Raw genomic sequence first — 24,705 nt, 5'->3', positions numbered from 1 at the left:
CTCTCTCTCTCTCTATGGATCTACTGGTGTCTAAACATGGCCATTCGTATCCCCGCTTCTCTTCCCTCCTCGCGGTGCTGCCGCTGTTGCTCCTCCACACGGCAAGCGCGGAGAACGAGTGAAGGAGAGCAGAGGCCGCCTCTGAACGGGCGCCGTGCCCCAGATCATATGTCACGGAAGCCTATAAATCCAAGCCATGGCAAGGGTTTGCTACAGCTCCGACGACGGCCCCGTGACGTCCCGTTGCGCTCTTGAAGGATGAGGAGAGGAAGGGAAGGGGCCCAGGTGGCGTGGGCGACGGCGTTCTTCCATCTGTTTCCATCCCTTCTCCTCCTCCTCCACCGCATTCCGGCGGTAGGGGCCGAGGATCCCTATCTCTACTTCACGTGGAACGTGACCTACGGCACCGTCTCCCCCCTTGGCGTCCCGCAGCAGGCGATTCTGATCAATGGGGAGTTCCCCGGCCCCAACATCAACTCCACCACCAACAACAACATCGTCGTCAACGTCTTCAACCACCTCGATGAGCCCTTCCTCTTCACCTGGTTTGCACCCCCACTGCATCTTCCATGCATGCTTTATATATATATATAGTATGTCATGTTCATCTTCTTCTCATATGAGTGGTTTACGTATGGCAGGAACGGGATTCAACAGAGAAAGAACTCGTGGGTGGACGGCACAGCGGGCACCAATTGCCCCATCCCTCCGGGCCAAAACTTCACCTACCATTTCCAGGTCAAGGACCAGATAGGCAGTTTCGTCTACTTCCCCGCCCTCGACATGCACCGGGCCGCCGGCGGCTTCGGCGGCCTACGGGTCAACAGCCGCCTCCTCATCCCCGTCCCTTTCGCAGACCCCGCTGACGACTATACCGCCCTCATCGGTGATTGGTACACCAAGAGCCACAAAAACCTCGCCAGGCTCCTTGACGCCGGCCGCACCATCGGCCGTCCCTCCGGCATCCTCATCAATGGCCGCCCCGGTAAGGACTCCACCGGCAAGGACGATCCCCCGCTCTTCACCATGAAGTCCGGGAAGACCTACCGCTACCGCGTCTGCAACGTCGGCATGAAGGTGTCACTCAACTTCCGCATTCAATCCCACGCAATGAAGCTCGTCGAGATGGACGGCTCCCACACGGTGCAGAACGTGTACGACTCCCTCGACGTGCACGTCGGGCAGTGCTTGTCGGTGCTCGTCACCGCCAACCAGGAGCCGCGGGACTACTACATGGTGGCCTCCTCTCGCTTCACCAAGTACGCCCTGTCCGCGACCGGCGTGATCCGGTATGCCGGCTCCAACACTCCGCCGTCCCCGGACCTCCCGGCGGCGCCCTCCGGCTGGGCGTGGTCGTTCAATCAGTGGCGGTCTTTCCGGTTGAACCTCACCGCCAGCGCCGCTCGCCCCAACCCGCAGGGATCCTACCACTACGGTAACATCAACATCACCCGCACCATCAAGCTCGTCAACTCGGTCGGGCTCGTCGACGGGAAGCGGCGCTACGCGCTCAACGCCGTGTCACACTCGGACGCCGCCACGCCGCTCAAGCTCGCAGAATACTACGGCATTGCCGACAAGGTGTTCAAGTACGACACCATCGCCGACGAGCCGGCGGCGTCCGACGCCCCCATCAAGATCGTCCCCAACGTTGTCAACGCCACCTACCGGACGTTCATCGAGATCGTCTTCGAAAACCCCGACAGAAGCATGCAAGCCTACCATTTGGATGGCTACTCCTTCTTCGCCGCCGGGTGAGCAACCACCTGCTGATTCCAAAACGCCAATTGGATCAGAGCTTATTGTAGTTGATGACTGGGTGCAGGATGGGGCATGGGAAGTGGACGCCGGAGAGCCGGAAGAGCTACAATCTCGCAGACGCGGTGAGCCGGCACACGATCCAGGTGTACCAGCGGTCGTGGTCGGCGATCTTGCTGACGTTCGATAACGCGGGGATGTGGAACCTGCGGTCGGAGCTGTGGGAGCGGCGCTACTTGGGGCAGCAGCTCTACATCAGCGTGGTGTCGCCAGAGAGGTCGCTGAGAGATGAGTCCAACATGCCGGACAACGCGCTGCTCTGCGGCGCCGTCGCCAAGCTCCCCAGGCCGCCGTCCTACATCTAAGCGCAAGGCTGCTCGCCATTGCCGCCGCCTCCAGTCCTGAGAAGATAGTTGGAACTCAATATAAGGGCGTAGGTGGAGACAAATAGAGAAGCAAGAATAAAGAGAGGAAGTAAGAGGCCATTTAAAGGGATTTGCATTAATTTTTATTTGAGTGAAGTTTTTTCTTTTTATTTTGGCATCTATAGGCTGGCTGTAACGATGGTATTGCAAATTTGCAAACCCTCACCAATCATTTATTTCCCACATTTTCTTCAAATGGGTTCTATATTTCACTATGAATTTTATTTTTATTTTTATTATTTTTAAATCATCAATTTTTGAAAGAATGTCATGTTTTCCAATATGCATTTAAATGATATCATTCTTACATATAGAGATATTATTTTCATGTTTCAGAATAGGTTAGGATTAAGCAGCGATTATATATAATGTAAGAATCATATTCTATCACTTCCATGAAATGTCGGAGAATTCAATGACCGAAGCTATGCCAAGCCTAACTTATAACACCAACAGAAAGATACAGAGTGAACAAGATCACAAGTATCAGATTAAAAGCCTGTGTGCCAAATAGCGGTGGTTTCAGCCAAAGCATGCATGCCAGAACAGATTCAACAGTAGGCAAATATAATGTTTCAAATGCATGTGCTGTGTACATTACAATCACAAAGACTAGCTATTTGTCTGACATGGGTAAAGCAAGAACAAATAGACCCTGAGGTCGGTGATTGGAGGAGTCTGATCCAGACCCTAAATACAAAGAGATGATGCAAAAGAATTGTTATTAGTATGTCACAAGGGCATATACCTAGCCGGTAAGGTCTCTCGATTAGGGTTCATCGATAGGTTGTGGTGTATCGACAACCGGAGGTACGGCATCGACCTTGTACCGCAAGCTCTGTAAACATATTTCAAAGCAGCTGAGACAATTTGAAGCTACACTGGAAGAACCAAATCAAATTCCAGGTTACCAAGTCATTGGGCCCTGGCTTAACCTCGCTATATATGGTGTCAAGCAGAGACAACTTGCTTTTTAAGAGTTGCATAGATCTATTTTATCCAGTGGTTAGCACATTTAGTATTGATATCAGTCATCATTTCAACATATCTATGTTGTTGAAAGACATTGAGTACCTTTGTCAGAAATCTTTTTTAAGATACAGTGTATACTGTATACTACCAAAAGAAAAAACTCCCACAAATTAAAAAAGAAAACCCAGAAACAAAGCATAAAAGCCATCAAGTTGAATAATAATCTACAAAGTCAGGTTGCAGAAAGTTCTTACTTTTTGGAAAATGTTGAATAAGAATTGTCCCATTTAAGTTTGTACGATCCAGCCAGGATTGTGCAGAAATTTCCCTACAAACAAATTGAACGCGTATACTTGAGATTATGAAGTCAAACAAATCAGAGTTATCTACTAACAAACAGACAGACAACAGCATTAACTCACTTGGTCAGACACATATCTCCGGTATGGTAAAATTAGCTGCAGAATGGAACTGTCATCAGATGCTTAAAACAAGAAATACATGAAAACATAAAATGAACACAAATCTATTCTGTTGCAAGACTGTTTTTTAGCAAAAAAACAGTGATACTGAGAATAAAGTGGATCATGCAAAACTTGTCTTGAAGTTCAATCATTTTCATGAAATAAAGCAGTCTTTACCGTAACATCACCAGAAGGGTTAACATACTCCACGTGAAATCCAATGTCCTGTCCATGCAAATAAGCCATTGCTTAAGAAACCTCCAATATGATATTATCTTTGCAACAGGAACTATGTATAAAGAACTGAAAGTGTTCCAATTTAAGCAAAAATCTTTGCAAAAGTTTAACCAGTCTTGTATCTGTCTATTTAGTTAGGTAATTAGTTGACTTGTCAAATCCAGTTTGGATAACATCTATGCATTTAGCCAGTATAAAGAGAAGAAACATCTTAGCCAATCAAAGTTTTTGATAGGAATTATTATATATTGCAAATCTTGATGCTATTAGCATATTTTTCCACATTGCAAGAAAAAAGTCTGTACTGGGATAGAAGTATACATATGTCTTGTTCCAACTTGTAAAGTTTTCCGGCTCCAGATAGGGTTAAGTCGTCACACAGAACTCAGGAAAACCTCAATAAGAAGGCTTCGGTAAGAATTTATCTTCATTTCAAAAATTCTCTCTGCAGTTTTTTAGTCCAAACATGTGCCAACTGGGATGTCCCTCCAGTAAATAGCAAGAGGCTCTGTGAGCCACATAAAACTGATGACAATTAATAACATAATGCTATGCACATATACAGAAAATTTCTTGTCAGTGCTGGAGATGGTCTGTGTACATTAGTAAAACATGAAAAATGATTTGAAAGGAAACACACATAATGAATGGTCATCAAGAAAGGAGCGGTCATGCAGAATGTAACCAACTTGCCAAAATACACTATCCCCAGCATATGAAATTAGTCTGATGACATTCAGAGAGATGTCTAAGATCCTAAAGTATGATTAAATTGAGGCTTGCACAGAAATTGAAATTGACCAAAAAAATTTAATTTCTAAGACAATCCTTACTTATGTGAGTACCTCATGGAAAGTATATTCAACTCACCTATCCCATGTAATAGCCTAATCTTTCTAACTAAATGGGTAAAAGTTAAACTAACTCCAGGAATAAAAATAAACTCTTAACTGAAAATTGTTGTTAGCCAGACTGGAATTTAAAATTTTCTTAATATGACAAAACACATACAATTTATATTCAGAGCCAGATTACTGGGTTGGTCCCTCTGCTGAACCAATCTAATGGGAAGTATGACTTTAAATTGAGCGGCCTGCATCCTTATGATTACATGCTCTACTTATAAATAAATAGGACAAAAGATAATACATCTCATAGGTAAACTTCCTATGCATTAAGTAAATATGAGACAAAATGGCAAAAACAGCGGAAGCCAACAACATCACCAAATCCCAATGTTTAAGATATGTCCAGAGTTTCCAGTCGCTGAAAGAATGTAATCCAAATTCAAGATTTCTGGCATCCAACCCATAAGCAATATCAAAGCATTTAATTTATGCTAAACAGTTAATCAGAGCATGTGTTGACACATAAGCAGAGGATATCTCAAACTCTTTTTGTGGTCCAAAAGGATTTCAATATCTTGATGTCATATTTAAAATATCAAATTCCATGTTAGATCAACCATCAACAACTTTATATTATAAGAATCTTAAGGCTCCTTGACCTTAAGCTTACACAAGAAGATAAAATAGTTTGTAGCCAGATGCAGAACGGTCTCAAATTATGTTCAACCATCATATCTTATGATTTTTCAAATATCTGCTCAACTAAGAGTCTAAGATAATCAACATACAACATACTATGGAAGTTCAATGTAAGATAATAAACTCTCTGCTTTGGCAATCAACCATTTAAATCTTTTTTCTGACCAGTAATTTCTGAGAAAAAAATAAATGTGGCAAAAAATATTTTAAAAATTCAGTAATGGAATTTCTGAACTTACGTGGCTGAGGGTCCCTTGGATGAGTGAGAAATCCCAAGCAATATATGAATTTATAGATTCAACTGTTAATGTGATCTGCAAAATAAGCAACACCAGATTCTTGCAACTTGAAATGGAATTTAAAACTTAACTTTCTCATAATAAAGATGTCAGGAAATTTAGATAGTTGCCATATTGCAACATAAGACAGTCATTTTTTTTTCTAGATCACAATTTAAGGATGCCAGCATGAAATATCCACACATCACAGCCATACCATACTCAAAGAAGAAGCTTTATTGGTTAACTACGGTATCTAAAAGAAAGCCTGGCTTGGTGAAAAAAAAAGATAATGCAATAAGAATCATGAAACCAATATTCACAAAGAAACTAAGAATCCACACTTCTGAAATCCTTTAGAGCCCATTCAACTGCAACGAAAATGAGGGATAACTGTTCTCCACTTAATTCTTTTTCCATGGAAAAGGAATATGTTGTCCAAATTGTAGAAAATGAAAATGTTTTTCCTTTTCATCTTCTAGAGTTTGGAATGCAAAAAAAAATCTTTCTTGTTCAAAAGATAGCTCAAATAGGCTTAGGAATGATGTTTAGGAGAAGTTCTATTTTTGTTTTCTGAAGAAAGAAATTCAGACAAGGTTAACTTTTCATACAATTCTGAAAAACAATTATTAGTATTATTCAGTTTTGCAACTAAACAAATTCTTATAGAAGAATAGTTATACTCCCACCATACTGCATCTGCACCAATAACAGACAACGTACTCAATTTTATACGCACCATTGCACACCAACTTTGAAAACAGATGTCAGCAAAACTTGAATTAAATACTAGTTTAATTAATATAACTTAAGTTTCAAGAGTCTTACTGCTAGACTCTAATTACTGAACAATTTAATTTAATCACCAAACAATTAATGGTTCAGGAGCTTACAACATCTAAGGATATTGCTGAAAGCAGCAACAAGGGTGTCTCTTTGCAAATTAGAAGCAAGGTAGATTAATAGAGCTTCTGCTCTGTGATTAAGAAACTGAAAATTTTCATTCGGTTTCAGTTTTTTATGCAATAAAACCACAGAAACCAAACTAAACTGTATGTGATTCATACTATTTAATGTTGGATCTATTAGCAATGATTCAGACCATGAAACCCTTTTAGTTGTCCCCAGTTGCTTACCTTGAGCCCCGAGTAGGACACCCTACTACTCCCACAACTGTCTCACTGCCTCCCCCCTCCCTCTCTAACTCCTCTCCTACATCGCTGCCCATTTCTCTCTCTCTCTCTCTCTCTCTCTCTCTCTCTCTCATCCCTTGACCAAACAGGTGCCAGAGCAAGCATGCTTTGGCACAAGGAAAGGGGCAAATTGTTGACACTTGACATCAGGTCGGTGGCCGAAGAGGATAATAAATGAAAGTGACAAGAAACACCCCCATCTCTGAACTCCAAGCTGATGCAATAGTGGTACTTCTGACATCTCCAATCGCTATGCCTTCTCTCCCTTCAACTCGGTACTTCCGCTACGTCGTCTTAGCACAAGTTACACCCATTCACCTTTCTTAAAAGTTAAATCCACTTAAGACTTCTTTTTATTATTTTTCATTTTTAGTGAAAGGAGTGGTTGATACTAGATTTTGATCTGTGTGATATTTCCCACAAAATATTCTTCGATTTTGTTCCTTTTTTGTTTTCACTGATTAGTGGTTCTTGGCAATGGTAGCTGACAACAGCCATGACAATCATATGTCAATCAACTCTTTCTTTTTATTTAGATCAAGAATCTGAACCAACAATATCAAATGCAGTTCAGATCTTTTTAAGTGATAAAAAACACCAAACAGTTCAGATTGTCTCATATAAGAGGATAAGTGGATAACTAAGCCAAACAAACTAAATACACCCTTAATATTAGTTGTAGCATCAAATTATCATTAAAAAAAAGAAACAGAGATGCTTAGGTACAATCCGCATAAGACAATATTAGTGGCAAGGTATATATACCTCATGTGTCTTTCCTGGAGGAATGATGGTTTCTTTATAGTCATCATAACTTTTCCTGATAAAATAATGAACAACCTTTAGAAACTGAATCTCTATCATTCATTCTGTTCATGTTTATGAAAACTTAAGAAAAACATTCAATGATGGGGGAAAATGCAAGCATGATATAAAATGAGGAAGAAAATGCCTTGATTCAGTGGCTCCTGCATCCTCTGCCCTTATAAAAAATGGGGAATTTGCATACACCTTACTGTAGAAACATGAAGCTTGAATGTTAATTATCAGGCAGATTAATCATCAGAAAGATCTCATGCCGATAAAACAGATGAACATTTAACAAACATAAAAGCATAATTAATGCCATGCTCCCAAATCAAGGAATGTGACGGTCCACCGAATGACCATAAGCTAAACAAGTTCAAGTCTAACCTTTTTTCTTTTTGAAACCAGAACTCATAGTCCTACGGATCACACGTTTACAACTCAAGGGTATATTTCTCACAAGATGATACAGGATGATAGTATGTTATTAAAAGAAAAAAAATCATTTGATAACATATTTTCTCCATAATTCCTCCTATAAGGCTACTACGAGCACTACTTATACTATCTCATTGCTTCTGACTTAGTGGATTCAAAATGTTATCACTTTGTCGGTCTGAAGGCTTATGACCCTTGGAATCCACAATGATAATTAACATTCCAAGCTTGAATGTTAATTATCAGGCAGATTAATTGTTGATTCAACTACAAAGGCTTATATCTCATTGTGAATTCTAAGGGTGGTAAACCTTCAGAACACGAAGGTCAAACCAATGAAGGGATGGCGTTTAAGTCCACTAAGGCGGAAGCAACGAGGTGGTATAAGTGTTACTTGATAGTAGGCTTGCAGGAAGAATTACAGAGAAAATATGTTATCAGATTTTCTTTATAACATACTATCATCATGTGAGAAAGGTACCCTTGGGTGATAAACTGATGATCCGACACAGGATGGTGTTTAAATCCACAAAAGATGTTATCCACAGGATGATATTTGATTTTCTTGAGTTTAGTATGTACAATCAAGATGAGTATATATATATATATATATATATATATATATATATATATATATATAAAAGATGAAAAAAAAGAAGTTACATTAACATTTGAATACAAGCACATTATTCATCTTATGCATATTGATTTATTTTTATTAAAAAATAAATATATTATTCTTATTGATGCGTTGTTAATTATGTTAATGTGTTTAAAGTTATATATATATATATATATATATATATATATATATATATATATACTTTTATTGATGTGTTGTAAATTATCTTAAAAGTATTTAAAGCGGAGCATGTCCGCTTACTCAGTTAGAGGTGTGTATTGATGTCTCACGTGTTTTAGAAAGAATTTTACATTAAAGGACACTTGAAAGCATTGATGTAAAAAAATTATATGACTAAAAAATAAGAGAGTTAGATCATTCTGTACCATGTCAATATTTAAATATAGTATTTATCATTATTATGATTATAATGTGTGTAAATTTACATTTGGGTGATGATGAGTTAGATTGGTTTCAAAATAAAAATATGATCGGACTTAAAACTTGTTTAGCCCATGGTCATTTGATGGACTGTCACGTTCCTTGATTTGGGGGTGTGACAATTAACCATTCAAATTCATATATATTACAGCTAATCTGTTAAATCACATCAATAAAAAGGATGCAAACTGCTAGAAGAAGGCAACACTGTTATTTTGTAAAGCTCATTAAAATCAACAGCTAGTCCACAGGTGCAATTGGTAACAATTTCATAACTGAAGCTCTAAATTCTGGTGTCACAAAAAAAAAAAAAAAATCAATGAAAAGCCGAATGTTTTTAGCAAAAAGCATGTCATGTTCTTCAATAGAGACAACAATATACAACAAAACTAAGCAGAGTTGTCAACTTTAGAAGTGCTGACTAAATCAGAAGATATAGCAACAAATAAGCTCTAATCTGTATTTTTTTCATTTCATCCTGAAGTTATATTACTGTTCTCTTGGAAGTTATGGAGAAATAAGAATATAATCTAAGATTGTGAAAATTTACATGCAGCACATTACCAAAGAAGCTGCAGCACATTCTGGAAGATCTACATAGTTGTTAGTTGTAATGGATTCAAACTAACTGTATATGAACCAGTTCAAACATAATTGATACCAATGCATAAGAACTAAATTACATGCAAATTTAGTTCTTTTCAAGAAAACTTTCCTACATATCAAGAAAACTTAAAGGGACAATGTAAAAAAAATCAATATTAACAGCCTTGTGCATGTGCATTAAGCAACTTCTTAAAAAGGAAAACTATAGCAAATTAGGGGAAGTTGCCATAGACATAAGAAAATTGTGGTAACGGAAAGTACCTGATAAATTTGATGAATTTCTCAAATTCATGTGTGTATAGATCGACAGCATGCTGCATAAGAGAAATTTGATCCATTTGTCTGCTCAACATAAACAAAATGGTATCTGAAAATCAAACGTGATACAAGAAGAAAGAAATTTTGCTACAGGATCAAAACCAAATAAAGCACATCATATTTACATTTTCTTCTCCTCAAAACGCCCCCATGTAAGTAAAAGAAACAGTCTAATATTGAGCACCATCTTTGTGAGACTGTATAGAGAAGGCCCATAACGTTGTCTTTGTTCCTCCATCGGCCTAAAGTAACATGAAAATTGAAATCAAATATATGATTATATGTACATTAGTTATGCAACAGAATAGTTAAATGAAAATAAAAACTGATAAGTGAACAGTCCAAGAAAAGGATATAAAAGGATTACCCTTGATCATCATTTATTTGGCATATGAAATCTAATAAAACCTGAGATAAAGTGGATACTCAAGTTAATTTGGTTAACAAGAGAAAATAAAAAAATTATGGTTAAGAATATCATGCAGCAATCATACATAGGACATCAAGTAAAAAAAAAACAATTTATCGAGAAGGAGAATAAAGTAAAAAGTTATTCTTTATACAGTTTAAAATGAACCTGTGGGACCCCAACCAAGTACTTCACAAGTGTCTTGTACACCCCTGATGCAGAACCAAGCTGAGCTAGTTGTCTCCTCCTGGAGGATAAAATAATTATTTTTTTTTGTAGAGAAAACATCATCTGCAATGATTTTACTTATTTATGATGGCAAATAAATAAAAAATCACCACCTCTCCATTTGCTGCTGCCACAATAAAGCATATCGATCATGTATGCTTCCACCAGAGTTAACTAAAGCATCAACCTCAGCTTGCCTGTTCCTCTCTGAGCGTTCTCTTTGCTGTCTGATGAGAGAACCACGAAAATCTTGTGGCATATAAGTCATCACTGCAAATATATTTACAGACCCCCTAATTAATTACCAAGACAGAATCTTAGCAGTGAACTCATTAGCCAAGAAGACTATACTGGCCAACAATGCAACTGAATTATATCATAAATCATTGTTCACATGAACAGATGAAATGAATCAGTTTCTAAGAAGTGTTGCAGATGCCAAAGATCATTCAGACAAATGGGACGAGGTTGCAAGTTTAACTAGTAGCCAAATGATGTTCAAAACACAAATTACTAGAAAAAAGGAATTTTTTTTCTCAGTGCACAAGAGAGGGATGCAACGAAGTAAAATACAATGCATGATAAGTTGGAGATGACGGAACAAGCTTACTAAAGTGAACCATTAACAAGCAACCGTTTGCAAATAAGTCACATAGGACAACAACAGGAGGAAAAATAAAATAAAATCCTGATGTTCACATCATGAACAACTTTATAGTGGAGAAAGAGTGTGATAGAATGGTTGAATAATCAAGATTCTTGGTGTTGATGTAATAACTAGACAATAGTATATTAATAAGGTAAACATCAGTGTGAAACAATAAAAAATAGAATTAAAAATTAAGGGCAAGTCTGCTGTTAGAACGATCTCCAAGCACATAAACAAGGATAGAAAAGGAAACGATGCATAAGAAAGTAAAGTGAGAGAAACAGATACATATAGCAAACGAATTAAGGAATTAGTTAGAGGATTAAATGATAAAGAGGTAAAATGGACTTCAATAATTCCATCGAATATGCTTGTAATAATAGGAAGAACACAAAAGCTTATTGGTTGAATATCTATTATTTAACACTATCCAATCATCTGATACTATTATAAGTTTAGAACCATGATTTACTCATTCAGAACACATCATTCTCACTAGAACTAAAGCTTAAAGCTGTAACCAAAAGAATGAAAGACAATTCATAAATGCTCCAAATTTGAGTTTAAGTTATAATATAAAAACAAAAATATAAAAATATAACAAACATGAGACGAAAGTTGTTCCTTAAGTATCAATGTTCCGTGAAACAATTAAATTAATTAAAAGTGAGAGCCAAGCAACTCATTTAACCAATGGAGGATGAACAATGTGCAATTAAAGAATTTTTTACTAGTATTTCATTAATCTTCTATAACATATTAAATTCCCAGGTTATCTACTGAATGAGGTAGTGTCCATATGCTTATTATGTGGCTTCAACCTGGACAAAATTTCCCATAGCATATCTTTCATTTTATCTTTCCCAAAACCCTTAGTGAAACTTGAGAAAATTTAGAAGATGCCTCATCATTAATAAACTGAACGTTGGAGTTAGGTTCATGGATGGTAGTATAATATTGACAAATCATCCATGGTGTTTTCCTAAAATTGTATGAGTTTTTTTTAACTTTCCATATGTAGCTAATATACAGAAAAATTCAATTAGACAATCTAATTTGAAAACCAGCTTATAATTTTACTTGTTTACCATTCATTGACTTCATTGTTTGTAACTAAGTATTAGGAAATTGTAATAACTATCCAAAAAGTAAGCAAGATTATCAGTATGCCAACCTGTATTAAATACATTATCAGCATTAGTTTGCTGAAATGCCTCCAGTGTCTTCAGAGTACTCCTAAGCTTAACTTCAAGTTCTCCAAGTGTAGCAGCTATATCTACATGTTCAGGGATGGCTTTCTCTTGAAGCTGCATATGTGGAGGTTTACCCAACATTGATGCTAAATAGTCTTAAGAAGCAGAAAGATTTACTGATAGCCACCAAAATAAATGGATCATAAACAATAGGCTACAGAAATTGAAACAGTGAGTAAATCCAGTTTACTTCCTAGAAGAATAAATTGAAACAATGAAAAATGGATTTTATTTTTACCAATCTTGGTCGATGAGATTCCTCGAGCAATAACAAAATTTCTTCAATATTCTCCCTGTTCTTCCACAAGTTCTCATCAATTTTATGGGCAGGCTGATGGTCTACTTCATGTACCAAGAGCTCCTCACCTTCAAAATGTAACAGAAAATTCAGTGATATACAGAAAAAGCTCACTGTTCAAACTTTCAAAATTATGGTTCCCTTGCAGATGTGAATTCACACTCTATAAGGATCTGCGCTGAAAACTTAAGAAGAAAATCTAAATTGTACAACAAATAAATCACAGAGAACCACTATAATTCAGTACTTCCAAATAACTTAAATTCAAGCACCTTGTCAAGTTAAGGGCTCTCCCAAATTTTTTTTTCTTAACCATTCGAGGAAGCCTACTGATTCATGGTCTCACTTAGTCTCAATGATATCCAACAAGTGTGGTCAAACAATCTCAAAATTTACACATCACCTAAATCGAGCAAAAGTTCACACCAAAGGGTCTAGTCTAGCATAAAGGTTTCTGAATGTTCAAGCACTAATGAGTGACTGCAAGTCCATAACCTACGATAGAGTAACCAAGATCTAGGGTTTTAAGTAAAATGAATGGACATGTCCACATATGTCCTAAGTTCTGAGGAAAACTTTCATATTACACTTCGAAAAAGAAACAGTCCACTTCAAATAAAAAGCGAGTTTCTAAATCCACATAGACTACAATGTTTCACAAAATTTCAAACAAACACAAGTACATCTCAGAACAAAATAATTTCCAGATATAGACTAAAATATCGCATTCTGTAAACCTAAATTTTCTCAATATTTCAGAAACAACATGATGCACTACTCTTGATTCATACTTAAGATTGAGATTCCAAAGGAAATGTGGTTGCGCTGGTTTATTTTTCAGTCTTTCCATTGAATATCATATTCGTAGAATGGATGTCCAACATTTCAAAGCAATCAGATTCACGAAATGGAACTTAAATGATACAGAATATGTGTGAATGATGCCATATTCTGGAGTTCTTACTCATCTCAAGCGCGATGAGAGCAACTACTTTGGTATCATAATGACAAATGCTACTCCCAAATGAGAATGGCATAGTATTTGTCATCAATGGACCATTGCCTTCAAAAGCTTAATCATGTCAGGAAGTACAACAATATTCTGAGAAATTTACGTGCTGTCCATTAAAAGGATAGTTTACAACCTAATTCACTATCAACAAACAAAAGTAGCTGCAAGAAAAGACTCAGGAATGCAGTCTGACCCAATTACAACTATAAATCAAAACTTCCCCATGAAAATTACATATCGAACTCAAAGTCCCTACGAAAACAAGAAAAAGACAACATCGCGACGAAAAAGCCAGGGAAATCACCAGAAGTAAGGGCGGATTCCCTCGCGAGCCCGTCCGACAACTCCCGGAGCTCCGCGGTGAGCCGCGATACGTCTTCTGAAAGCGGGGGCAGAGGGCACGTATCGTAATATCGAGCCAAAAAGGCCCTAGTGATCGGCACTAAACCCTCGGCGGACGAAGCCATTGCCACGAACGATCGACGCCTCAGCAACAAGAAGCCTTCCCTCGCCCAAATCACGCTTCGACGACCAGATTGGCGGAGGCGGCGATTCTGAGTCTCTCAAGAAGCATCATCGCCCGGGGCGGCGACCGTCGGCAACATAAGAAGCGGTGGGGTTAAAGAAGCTCGGGAGACGTCGATGCCCCATCTGACTCAACACGTGACCCGCACGCTCCCCACTGGTGCGTGTATCAAAACTCTCGGTAGCTTTAATAGAACCGTTACCCAATCTTTCAGCGAGCTCACGGGAGCCACGTTTCGAAGGGAGGTGAACGTCAAAAGCGGTGTTTGGATCACGGAGTCGTAAGAAACGCAGCCTTCGTATTGTCTTGCTTCTGTTAATGTTTTTTACATGTACACCCTTGCGTAGTTTCCAAATTACTTATTTACCCTAATAAAGTTCGATGCAATAATATATCTTTAAACATTATGTTGGATTACCATTTGATTAGGCTAATTAATCTCAATCAGTTTTTTACATGTTGGATTACCAATAGTCATTAACCTAATCGATGAAAATTAGTTTAATTATTAATTTCATGCATAAAATAAAAAGTTCATGAAATTTTTTCCCTAAATTGAGATAAATAGAATCTATCAAGCGAACCATCTTTGAGACTAGCAAACTACAATGTTGATCACATCCTTTTGATTGGAGCAATGATTGCACCAGTTGTCCATGAACAATAAATACCCTTAATGATTGCATTCTAATCCACTCCTAATCCCTCTAAGAACAACTAAAATTGATGATAGCACACATTGCAACATAACCAGTATATGAAACTTGACAACTTTAATAATGGTAATTAATCTCGATTCTATCATCAGATCGTTGGTTGAAACATTGATTTACATTAATAGCTATAAGAAATTTATTATGATGGTAAGAATATTAGGGATAATTTAGGTATTTTATGTTTTTATATCATTTTTCTTAAATATAAATTGCTTCCGGTTTTTTTTTCGGGAATCGAACCGGACCGAACCGTGCGCCAAATGCAGCCAATTCGAACCTTCGAGAGACGAACGAGATCAACAGTTACATCGTCCATCGGGCATCATCTCGGCCTCCGCATTGGTGCCGCAAGGTTTCCCTGATCGATGACGACCCTGACGCCGTCTACGGCAGCCGCATCGGTCGCGCTCTTCGCCCTGTTGGTCCGTAATGGGGAGCAGCAGCACGCTGCGATACCGCAGGACTTCCCTACGCCGCCGCTCACCGCCATCCGGAACCTCGTCGATGCCTTCCTCCTGCCCTCTCCTCATCCCGCGGCTTCGGGTCCCACCAATTCGAGGTTCTTTCCCCTTTGTGGTTTCTTAATGTGGACTGTTGGTTGCTTTTATGGTGGTGTATGTAGGAAACTGATGATGAGGTGAACGGTGTCGGCGCTGTCGGACTCGCTTATATTCTTTCCCGCGGTCATCTACTGTGTTTGTTGGATTACTTTCGGCGCAATGTTGGTGGTAATGGAGAGGAAGGTTCGGCGACGTGGTGCTTGCGTTGATACTGCTTAAAACAGAGCAGGTATACACTCGATATGCTTCCTCATGCACGCATAGAAGTACTCACAGAAATCTTCTTCACCAAATAATTGATGTTCCCTTCATTTCCTAATAAATGGTTTTGTTGCTTTCCATCGAGGTTTACTTTCTCCAAGCCTTTTGGAACTCCAATTTTGAGTTATATTCAACTCTCAATTTTGAGTTCACTTTGGTGGTTCATTTCCAATGAAACAAATTGGTCCGCAATGTCAACAGGTTTTGAATGATTACTTGTCATTTACTCTATGCACTAAAGCTTTGCTTTTCTAAGATTGGATAGTTTGAAGATAGAAATAAGTTTTTCTTATTTATTCACATGAATATGGATTTAGATATAGAAAACATACAAAATTGTGAATGCTTTTTCGAAAACTTGTTGAAATTATTATGAGGAGCAATCAACTTGATTTTAACCATAAAGCCTCTTTTTGTTTTCTAGACGATATGTATATATTATTTATGTATATAAATTATAAATTGTTATTCAGACTCGTGTAATAAAACAGAACTGAGGAGAAGTATACGAGGGAGTAAAAATAAATATTGCTTTAGAATTAGAGGTTAATGAAGCAAGAGAAAACAGCTTGGAATGTTACCTGCAGGCTGAGAATTTTCTTTTTCTGTAGTTCTGCAATGCATTGACACTTCGAGGAATATGTACTGTCCAAATACAAAAATAAAAAAGATAATTGGAAATGGAGATCCCTTGTTATTTGGGCTCAGGTTTTGTTGAGAATGTGTATCCATCACTGAATTCAAAAGAATTGCTGCTGCTAACATCCTTTCTAGAATGAGAATCGTAAGGATGTTTAGGAACGCCTTTTGCATATCCAAAATCTGTGGCAGATGAACCTGCTGAATTTGAGTTTGTACTTAGACCATCAGCATTCAACATTATCTCGATTTCCTTCACAACATCACTCATTGATGGACGATCTCCAGCTGACTCTTCTAAACACCTCAAGGCCAACTCTGCAAACTTCCTGAAAGCTATGAGATAAGCTGCGTTTTGGATTGCATGATCCATCAACTCTTTTAAACCATAGAATTCTTCATCATCTGCATCTATCGCCATCTTCACCTCACGGACAATGTACTTTCCTTTCTCAAGTGGTTGTTTAGCAGTTATCAGTTCTAACATAACCACTCCAAAGCTATAAACATCACTTTTGTCACTCAACTGTTGTGTCAAGTAGTATTCTGGATCAAGATAACCCTGTAATGATAAGCATTAAGTTGTTAAAGAATCAAACTAGGTCCAGTGCCAATATATTTTGGGAGAGTATATGGAGGTCCATTGTATGTCTCAATTTAATCAATTGCTTATCTATGAACAGGTAAATTTTATCACTAGCAATAATGGTTTAAAAACACATGAAAAAGAACATGCTGTTGCTGATAGAAGGAAGTAATTTTTGCTGATAAATGAAATAGCAACTGCTAACCATTGTTCCTTTTACTTGAGTTGAAATATGCCCCTTCTCGTTGTCTGATGCTAGCTTTGAGAGACCAAAATCTGCAACCTTTGCATTTAACTTTTCATCCAGTAGGATGTTACTTGACTTAACATCCCTGTGGATGATTGGAGGATCAGCAAGCTCATGAAGATAAGCCAATCCTCTTGCTGAACCCAGTGCGATTCGAAGTCTCCTCCTCCAGTCAAGTAGTATCCCACTCTTTCCTGAAGTTGACATTGAAGAAAAAGTTATGACAAAGAGTATTAACTCACTTTTAGGGGTACAGCTGAACATACCAGAGAGGCCTTCTCTTAATGTTCCATTTGGAATAAATTCATATACCAACATCTGCTCCCCTTCGTCAAAGCAGAAGCCCACTAGAGCCACCAGGTTTTTGTGATGAACCCTGGATAGCAACTCAATTTCAGTCTTGAATTCATGCCCACCTTGCATTGATCCTTGCTGTGCCCTCTTGATTGCAACTACTTGCCCTCCTGGAAGCATTCCCTTGTAGACCTGAGGAGATCGGTAGAAACGTCACTTGTTTAAGTTTATAATTGGATGGTTGACATAGAATAACCAATATGTTACCTTTCCATACCCTCCAGACCCAATTTCATTAGACACTGAAAAGTTATTGGTACATCTTCTAAGTTCATCATACGAAAACCATCTTGCTCCCTTCAATTGTGGTGCATCAACAATTTCATCACCACTGTGTGCCCACGATGCTGAAATTCACAAAACGTACTTGTAAATGGTAAATGTTTCCATGTATTTTTTTCAGTACAGAATGAAATTCTTCTTACTTTTTTTGGTTTAACAATTTGTTTTCCTTATGCACATGGCTTAGAGTTGTGTTCCTAGTCCTTTATTAAACTGAGATGTGATATGACACCTTTGGTGACACACCTTGTATCTACAGATTTTTTTTTTTAGATTTTATTATGACAAGTTTAAGGTACACTTACCAAATGGTTTGCTTAGTTTTATGGCCCTTTGAGCCTGTTTCCTTTGTCTCAAGGCATAGATTGTTATGAGAAGAAGTCCAATAACCAGAAGTGCACAACCAGCTGCTATTCCAATGATCAAGCCAATAGCTATTGGCGATTTTCCTTCAACGCCTAGATAATTTATTGAGTCAGCATAAGAAATGATCTTAAGTTGTATTTGTACATAAAGGATGGAGAAGTCACCTGGGAAAGGATATTGGAATGCTTTGAAATAGTAAGGTCCGAAAATTTCAGGTGGCTTGTATATTTGATTGCTCAATTTGAATCCAATCTGTAGAATTTCAGACCTGTTGAAGTACATTCCGCTGGATGGGAAAATTTGAACTTGTACCTGCAGGTAAGAGTCATTGTTGAAAAAGGGGTTTTGAAGAAACACTGATCCAGGAGGAAGGTCAAGTTTTTTCCACAGGCTGCTTTCCAATGATTGGAACAGTGTGCTGTTTGTCACATCTCGGAATAGAGGTGCTCTGAAAAACATCACTCCCTCATATGGGTAGACGCATTTGCAATTTTGTGGGTTGAGACTCTGATCTGGGGGACACAAGTTCGCTGCACATTCGGCAAGACTGGTTGAATAAGAAGGAATTGCTGGCTCTTGTCGAAGACTGCAAAATATTGTCTTGGAGAGCCAATGGCATAGAGGATTTCCTATGAGACTGCAGTCAACAACGGATTGAGGAAATGTTGGATAAACAGTTGCATTCAATGAAATTGCAGTCTGATTAAAATGTCAAATCTGCATCCAGAATTCTTACATGAGAGTTCTATCATAACTGGCGTCATGTGCAACTCCTGTAAGCTTATTATTTTTGAAATTTACGATTTGTAATTGCTGGCTGATGCTATTGCCCATGTCAAGGGTTCCGTTAAATTCATTGTTATCAAGTATCCTGAAAAATGTTGACAACAATAGTCAAATTAGACCCAAGGATTTCTTTGTTTTTATATGGATTCCCTCTTTTGCCAGTTCATGATTTGTTATGACGCTTACACTTGCTGCAGTTGAGTGAAGCTGAACAGCTCTTTCGGTACCTCTCCATAAAGTCCTCCAGATTCTATCACTCTGGGCGACAACCGTCAAGAAAACTTGGTGAAATTACAAGCTTATGAACTAAATCACTTGGTTCATAGTGACAATGGGTATTGTTGTACTCACAGAGCTCTCAGAGATTGCAGTTCCGAGAACCAGGCTGGGGTTTCTGATGCGTCGAATGTGTTGTGGCTCAAATCCCTGAAGGCCATGCCAATTTATTGCTGCTCGTAGGTAATAAGAGAAAAAGTAGATTGCATGAAAGCACTTGCAATAGTTGGATGAGCTCTTACACATAGTTGAGGCTATTCATCCCAGTCAGATTTGGCATCATACCTGTCAACCTGTTATTTGCTAGGTTTCTGAAGAAATGCAAGCAGAAAGTAAGTGCGACTTATCATATTACGACGGCTGAATGTGGATGAGTTATCTTACAGTTCCTTGACATGGGTAAGATTGTTAATGTTGGAAGGGACCGGACCGCTTAGAGCATTCCTGTCCAATCGACTGTCAAAAGAAGAACTTAGTTACCGATGAAGAGCAGAGGAAAGTTTACGTCTGTTCGGAGGACACTTACAGGACCTGAATTTTCTGAACGAGGCCTATGGAATCCGGAATTTTTCCGGTGAAGTTGTTGCCGTCGAAAAGCCTGCGCGTAGAACAATCGGGAGTCAGGATACTGAAGCTAGCAGACGCGAAATGAAGATGGAAAACATCAGCTTACACATGTAACAGTGTCATGTCAGAACTGAAGAGTTTTTCCGGGATGGCACCTGATAATTGGTTCTTGTTGAAGTGGCTGTTAAGCACAGAGAGCAAAAGAAAACAAAATGATCCACGGGAAAGCAAGCATGAATGGGAGCATCGTCTTTGAATTCATTTGATCTGCAGTACTGACTAATTGTGATTCTGGTTTCTCTTTCTGCGGTTGAAGAATGACTTACAAATGCTGCGTGCGGACGAGCTGGTCCAAGCCTGGTGATGTTTCGGTGGAGATCGGAAGAGGCCCCGTCAACTGATTGTCTGCGATATCGAACCAGTTCAGATTGGAAAGCTTGCCCAGGGAAGCTGGGATGCTACCGGTGAACTGGTTCGAGTTCAAAGCCCTGGGAACAAAGGAAGAGATCCAAGTATCAGCGGAGAAAATTCAGCTCCTCCTTGAATGCGTCATCTTATTGAGCTTTGAGGACTCAGGTTTTGTGATCATTCGAATTAATTCCTCACAAGTAAGAGAGGTTTCCTAGCGATCCTAGTTCGTCTGGGATGTTCCCGTTGAAGCTGCATCCCACCAAGATCCTGTCACGGATCAAAACCATTACATGTTGAACGTCTGAGAATGGTACGAAGCAAATGAATTCTTGTCGTGACAGGGCTTCTTACAGAATGGTCAGTTCCATCAGGTTCCCAATATTTGGAGTGAGCGTTCCGCCAAGCATCGTGTTGTAGGACAGATCCCTGCAAGTGCTTGTCGTCAGTTCATGCATTCTAGATCATAGTTTATGGAGCATGCTTTCTAGATCGGGCAGCGGTGGCCTCCACCGGATGGTGAATATTTTGTGGCACATCTAGCGAACAAAGGACAGCACAGTACAGATGCGGTTTGCCGATTCAAACTATGGTTTCGGTGGATGCTTGGTCAAAGGAGTCGAGCCATGGATCGCTATGAACTTTCACTGGTTTTCCACTGGCAAAAGAAGTACTGCTTGAGCTTGCAAGTGTAACTTACAAGATCTTCAATTCACTGAGCTGCCCGATGTCGTCTCCTAGTGTACCTTTGATACCCATGGTTGACAGCGTCCTGATACGCGCAGAAGTCGAGCAGAGAATCAAGGAAACAGGAAAGAAAATTCAGAAGAGAGGTTCTTTATGCTTATTTTTGATGGTTTCCTGAAACATGCGGGAATGCAGAGAACACTAGTAAGGAAGACGAAAGCTCACAGGCTTGTCACTCGGGAATTGCTGCACTGGACTCCTTCCCATGGTGTTCCGCAAGGATCGTCCGTCTTCCCCCAGCTTGGAGGTGTGTTCTGCCACTGCGTCATCAGCGAAAGTAGAGCAGCAACTGCAGGGGGGCGGAAGAACAACTTCTTATAAGTCGAAGTTGTTAGTAGAAACAAGACATCTGCTGAGCTTACAAGAGATCTCTGATCAATTTCAAGAGTTAAGTTTCTGGTCCTTGCTGAATCATTCACTGAATCTTCCATTAAAACTCGACACTCTCAGGGTATCACCGAGAGTTAAGCGGATGTTCATCGAGCGAGAATGGAACTCTCACTTTTCTGCTTTCAGTTTTCCAAAGCACTAAATCAAGAAGAGAGAAACAGGAGGAATTGATACCATCTTGGGCATCTGTGCTTCCTGAACTGGTTTGAAGACTCGCCAGGAACACGAACAGGAGGAAGACGAGAGTCCCCATCTCAGTGCGCGGCCTAGAGAAGCGATGAAGCTCTCCACCCGCTGCAGGGCACGCTGGTCGAGTATTAGAAGCAGCTGCTGCCTGCCATGGTTCACCTCGTCATTTCTCCTGTGATACACGTGATGAATCGTAAGGTGAAGATGCTTTTTCCCAAAGAACTGTGCCGTGCATCGACTTCAAAGTCGGTCAATCTTGGATTACCACACCAAGTTCTGGTTTTGTTTGGATCTTGGAAGACTCTCGCTGGGGTCGAAGGCAAAAGGATGTCGGCACCATGATTGATGTCAACAAGCAAAAGATTCCGTTGACTCCACAGAGCATCCAACGCAAGCTTTAAGGTGGCATCGGCTTCGGCTGCAACTGTTGCTAGTTGGAAGGTTGGTTGTGTGGGTTGTGGACCCTCTCCATGCCATGCCTTCCCTTCCACTCTCTTCCGCACTCGATCGAAGACCCCCCCACCGAACTTTCCGAGCTCAACTTGATACAAGCCTGTGCACCGTACGTGACACAACAAGCTGAAGATGGTTTCATGCTATGTAGTTGAAGCCATTTATTGCGTGTAGGTGGGGAGGGCAAAGATCTCACGGACCAGTGGGGCCCGACCAGCCATGAGAGAAAGATATGGTTTAGATGCATACACCATCATGAAATGCTGGCTCGGATACGGCCATGGCGCGAAATGCACTGGTCTCCAGGACAGGGAAGACAGGTCAAACACGGCTTCCACCCAGGCTGATCGATAGAGCTTTTTTGTGTGGTTGGGCAAAGGTGACGCTGTCGTTGGATTATGTGAGCAGGGACGATGCCCAGGGAGGGATAAATCATCCTTTTCTCTTCATAAAGATCCATCCTGGATGACTACGAGTGCTCACACCGATGATAGATAATGATTGATCTAATCTGAAACAAATGATATCATGCATTCAAGAGTGGGAAGACATGGATGGTGATAATATGATAGACTTCTTTGACTAGTCTACTCGTGGAAGATTATACGCGCATTGGGCCTCAAGCAATCGACGAGAGCCGAAAGGAAAGGAAATAACAACGACAACATTGTCAGTCTCAATCTGATGAAGAAGTTGCAAGGAATGCTGGTCCTGCAGAGAGGGATTGGATTCCATGGATGGCCCACAGAAATCGCGAGGAGGATTGAGAGCCTGAGACTTGGAGAAGGAATGCAATGCCGGGATGAGATGAGATTGGCATGCATTAAGTAGACGAAGGTATAATATCAAGATAAGTAGTCTCGACAAGTCCTTAAATGTGGTGGTTCGGGAATTGAGTTCGGGAGGATAACAATCTCTTTCAGCAAAATGACATAAAAAAAAAATAAAGGAAATTTTATTTAGATGAATAATATATATTTTCCTCTATTTCTAATGATTTTGGACAGATTTATTATTTATATATATTCATTGTTTTTATCGTATCACGATAAAACCCCTCGTAATTATTTTTATAAATACTACTTTTGTCCTTGTTTATTTTTTGAATAGGTTTGGGTTAGTGAACCGATTCCCTAAACCCTCCTCGGCCTGCGTCGCCTTGTCTTTTACTCTTGTCTCTTCGTTCTCATCATATGTTTTTTCTACAAATAAAATGTCAATGGGATGATCATATTCTAATCAACACAAATAGGGGAAGATATGCTATTTCCAAAGTTTACAAAGCGTAAAATGATAATAATAATAATGATAATAGTAATAATTAGACCAAAGCCATTACAACTTATGCAGTTTATATCTTATTGTAGTTAGCACTGAAAACTACAGGTTTGCAGTGTAAGGATGAACATTTTCCATCTCAGATATGAGTGAGTGAGTGGATCAGATTGACCCAAGACTGATTAGGGTGATGAATAAGTCAAGCCTGACTTGGACTGAAACCTAACCTCGCTAGTAGATAAGGAGGAAGTCAACTAATGAGACCACAAGAGTCTCCTCAAAGATACTGTTGGAGGGGAATCCACACATGGTGACATCACCATTAGGGAGGGTTGAAGTTGTAAATGTTAAATTTCTTTGCGAAAATAATTTTTTGAGCTATTTTCTAAACATGGATTTTTGGTTTTTGTTTTTTTTGCATGATTGAAAATACTTTATATAATATTTTTATAAAGCATGAAAATACATTGTAAACCAACTCAATTCTCCTATCAAACTCTAAATCACTTGCCCTGAATACCTAAGTCCAAAATAAAGGAAATGGATTAATTTATTCTTATAAATCAACTCAATTATTCGATGCCATTTTGTATCGATAAAAAACTATATTTCACACCATGAGAATATATTCGGTAATATCATGTGTTTCTTTATCGTTTTATAAATAAGAATTCGATGCCATTACATGTGTTTTTAAAGTTTAAATTATTCAACTCGGTTTGGTCGACGAAATTGTTGATATATTTTCGGATAAAATGACTTGCAAAAGATCTAACATCCCCAAGGAAGAAGAAATCTCATACAATATATCAAAATACTTGTTAAACTAAGTGGGATTGAGCTTAACATCAAACCCAACCAACAAATCTTGTCATCCAATCATTACACCATGTATTCTGAAAGCACCAAAAGTACTTTGGTCAAGTTTTGACTTTATCATGCTGCAAAATCATGAAAGAAAATTTTTGGTCACTTCGATTCACAATGTGTGTTGTCTTCTTTGTTTCAAACCTCTAACTCTGTGTATTCGAGCTAAAAACATTAAACATATGGATGTCACTCGAACAGTATCATATCCTACTGGGAAATTGAAGAACTCATGAACAATATCATAGATGA

The 24,705-nt window shown here is 39.1% G+C and overlaps 3 protein-coding genes and 1 long non-coding RNA gene across 4 annotated transcripts; 2 read left to right on the top strand and 2 right to left on the bottom strand.

Moving 5' to 3' along the window:
• The first annotated feature begins 262 nt into the window (after positions 1–262).
• LOC135607163 (L-ascorbate oxidase homolog) lies at positions 263–2,379 on the top strand. The gene is made up of 3 exons (XM_065098749.1): positions 263–545; positions 642–1,754; positions 1,826–2,379. The coding sequence occupies exons 2-3, from the start codon at positions 784–786 to the stop codon at positions 2,121–2,123; spliced, it is 1,269 nt and encodes a 422-aa protein (XP_064954821.1). The 5' UTR covers positions 263–545; positions 642–783; the 3' UTR covers positions 2,124–2,379.
• A 352-nt stretch (positions 2,380–2,731) lies between these two features.
• LOC135607162 (uncharacterized) lies at positions 2,732–14,576 on the bottom strand. Its single transcript, XM_065098748.1, has 15 exons — positions 14,260–14,576; positions 12,884–13,011; positions 12,567–12,699; positions 10,857–11,013; positions 10,684–10,762; positions 10,474–10,514; positions 10,232–10,348; positions 10,050–10,130; positions 7,827–7,889; positions 7,640–7,694; positions 5,643–5,717; positions 3,797–3,844; positions 3,578–3,613; positions 3,410–3,483; positions 2,732–3,021 (listed from the first exon to the last, which is right to left on the bottom strand). Exons 1-15 carry the CDS (start codon positions 14,420–14,422, stop codon positions 2,916–2,918), a joined length of 1,356 nt encoding a protein of 451 aa, XP_064954820.1. The 5' UTR covers positions 14,423–14,576; the 3' UTR covers positions 2,732–2,915.
• Positions 14,577–15,505: 929 nt separating this feature from the next.
• LOC135607160 (uncharacterized) lies at positions 15,506–19,418 on the top strand. The gene is made up of 2 exons (XR_010485100.1): positions 15,506–15,986; positions 18,485–19,418. It is a non-coding gene; the product is annotated as an uncharacterized LOC135607160 (long non-coding RNA).
• Positions 16,588–22,491, bottom strand: LOC135607159 (leucine-rich repeat receptor protein kinase HPCA1-like). Its single transcript, XM_065098747.1, has 20 exons — positions 22,121–22,491; positions 21,841–22,027; positions 21,442–21,565; positions 21,230–21,301; positions 20,884–20,958; positions 20,728–20,799; positions 20,448–20,609; positions 20,228–20,302; positions 20,081–20,152; positions 19,939–20,010; positions 19,797–19,865; positions 19,630–19,704; positions 19,465–19,536; positions 19,229–19,363; positions 18,657–19,129; positions 18,432–18,584; positions 18,052–18,191; positions 17,757–17,976; positions 17,449–17,684; positions 16,588–17,219 (listed from the first exon to the last, which is right to left on the bottom strand). Exons 2-20 carry the CDS (start codon positions 21,917–21,919, stop codon positions 16,713–16,715), a joined length of 2,883 nt encoding a protein of 960 aa, XP_064954819.1. The 5' UTR covers positions 21,920–22,027; positions 22,121–22,491; the 3' UTR covers positions 16,588–16,712.
• Positions 22,492–24,705: the final 2,214 nt, after the last annotated feature.

Source organism: Musa acuminata, chromosome BXJ2-3 (assembly GCF_036884655.1).
Source record: "Musa acuminata AAA Group cultivar baxijiao chromosome BXJ2-3, Cavendish_Baxijiao_AAA, whole genome shotgun sequence".
Taxonomy (NCBI): Eukaryota; Viridiplantae; Streptophyta; class Magnoliopsida; order Zingiberales; family Musaceae; genus Musa; species Musa acuminata.
This window is presented reverse-complemented; position numbering and strand designations above follow the sequence as displayed.

Bases quoted from the DNA above. Each gene is read 5' to 3' on its own strand.
- LOC135607162 (XM_065098748.1), bottom strand. From the start codon at position 14,422: ATGGCTTCGTCCGCCGAGGGTTTAGTGCCGATCACTAGGGCCTTTTTG. The intron at 7,890-10,049 runs GTACTTTCCGTT...ATGTTTCTACAG, and splicing joins AAATTCATCAAATTTATCAG to TAAGGTGTATGCAAATTCCC. The intron at 5,718-7,639 runs GTATATATACCT...CTTATTTTGCAG, and splicing joins CTCCAGGAAAGACACATGAG to ATCACATTAACAGTTGAATC.
- LOC135607163 (XM_065098749.1), top strand. From the start codon at position 784: ATGCACCGGGCCGCCGGCGGCTTCGGCGGCCTACGGGTCAACAGCCGC. The intron at 1,755-1,825 runs GTGAGCAACCAC...GACTGGGTGCAG, and splicing joins TACTCCTTCTTCGCCGCCGG to GATGGGGCATGGGAAGTGGA.
- LOC135607159 (XM_065098747.1), bottom strand. From the start codon at position 21,919: ATGGGGACTCTCGTCTTCCTCCTGTTCGTGTTCCTGGCGAGTCTTCAA. The intron at 20,800-20,883 runs GTAAGAAGCCCT...GATCCGTGACAG, and splicing joins CTGATGGAACTGACCATTCT to GATCTTGGTGGGATGCAGCT. The intron at 17,977-18,051 runs GTAACATATTGG...CGATCTCCTCAG, and splicing joins GGTCTGGAGGGTATGGAAAG to GTCTACAAGGGAATGCTTCC.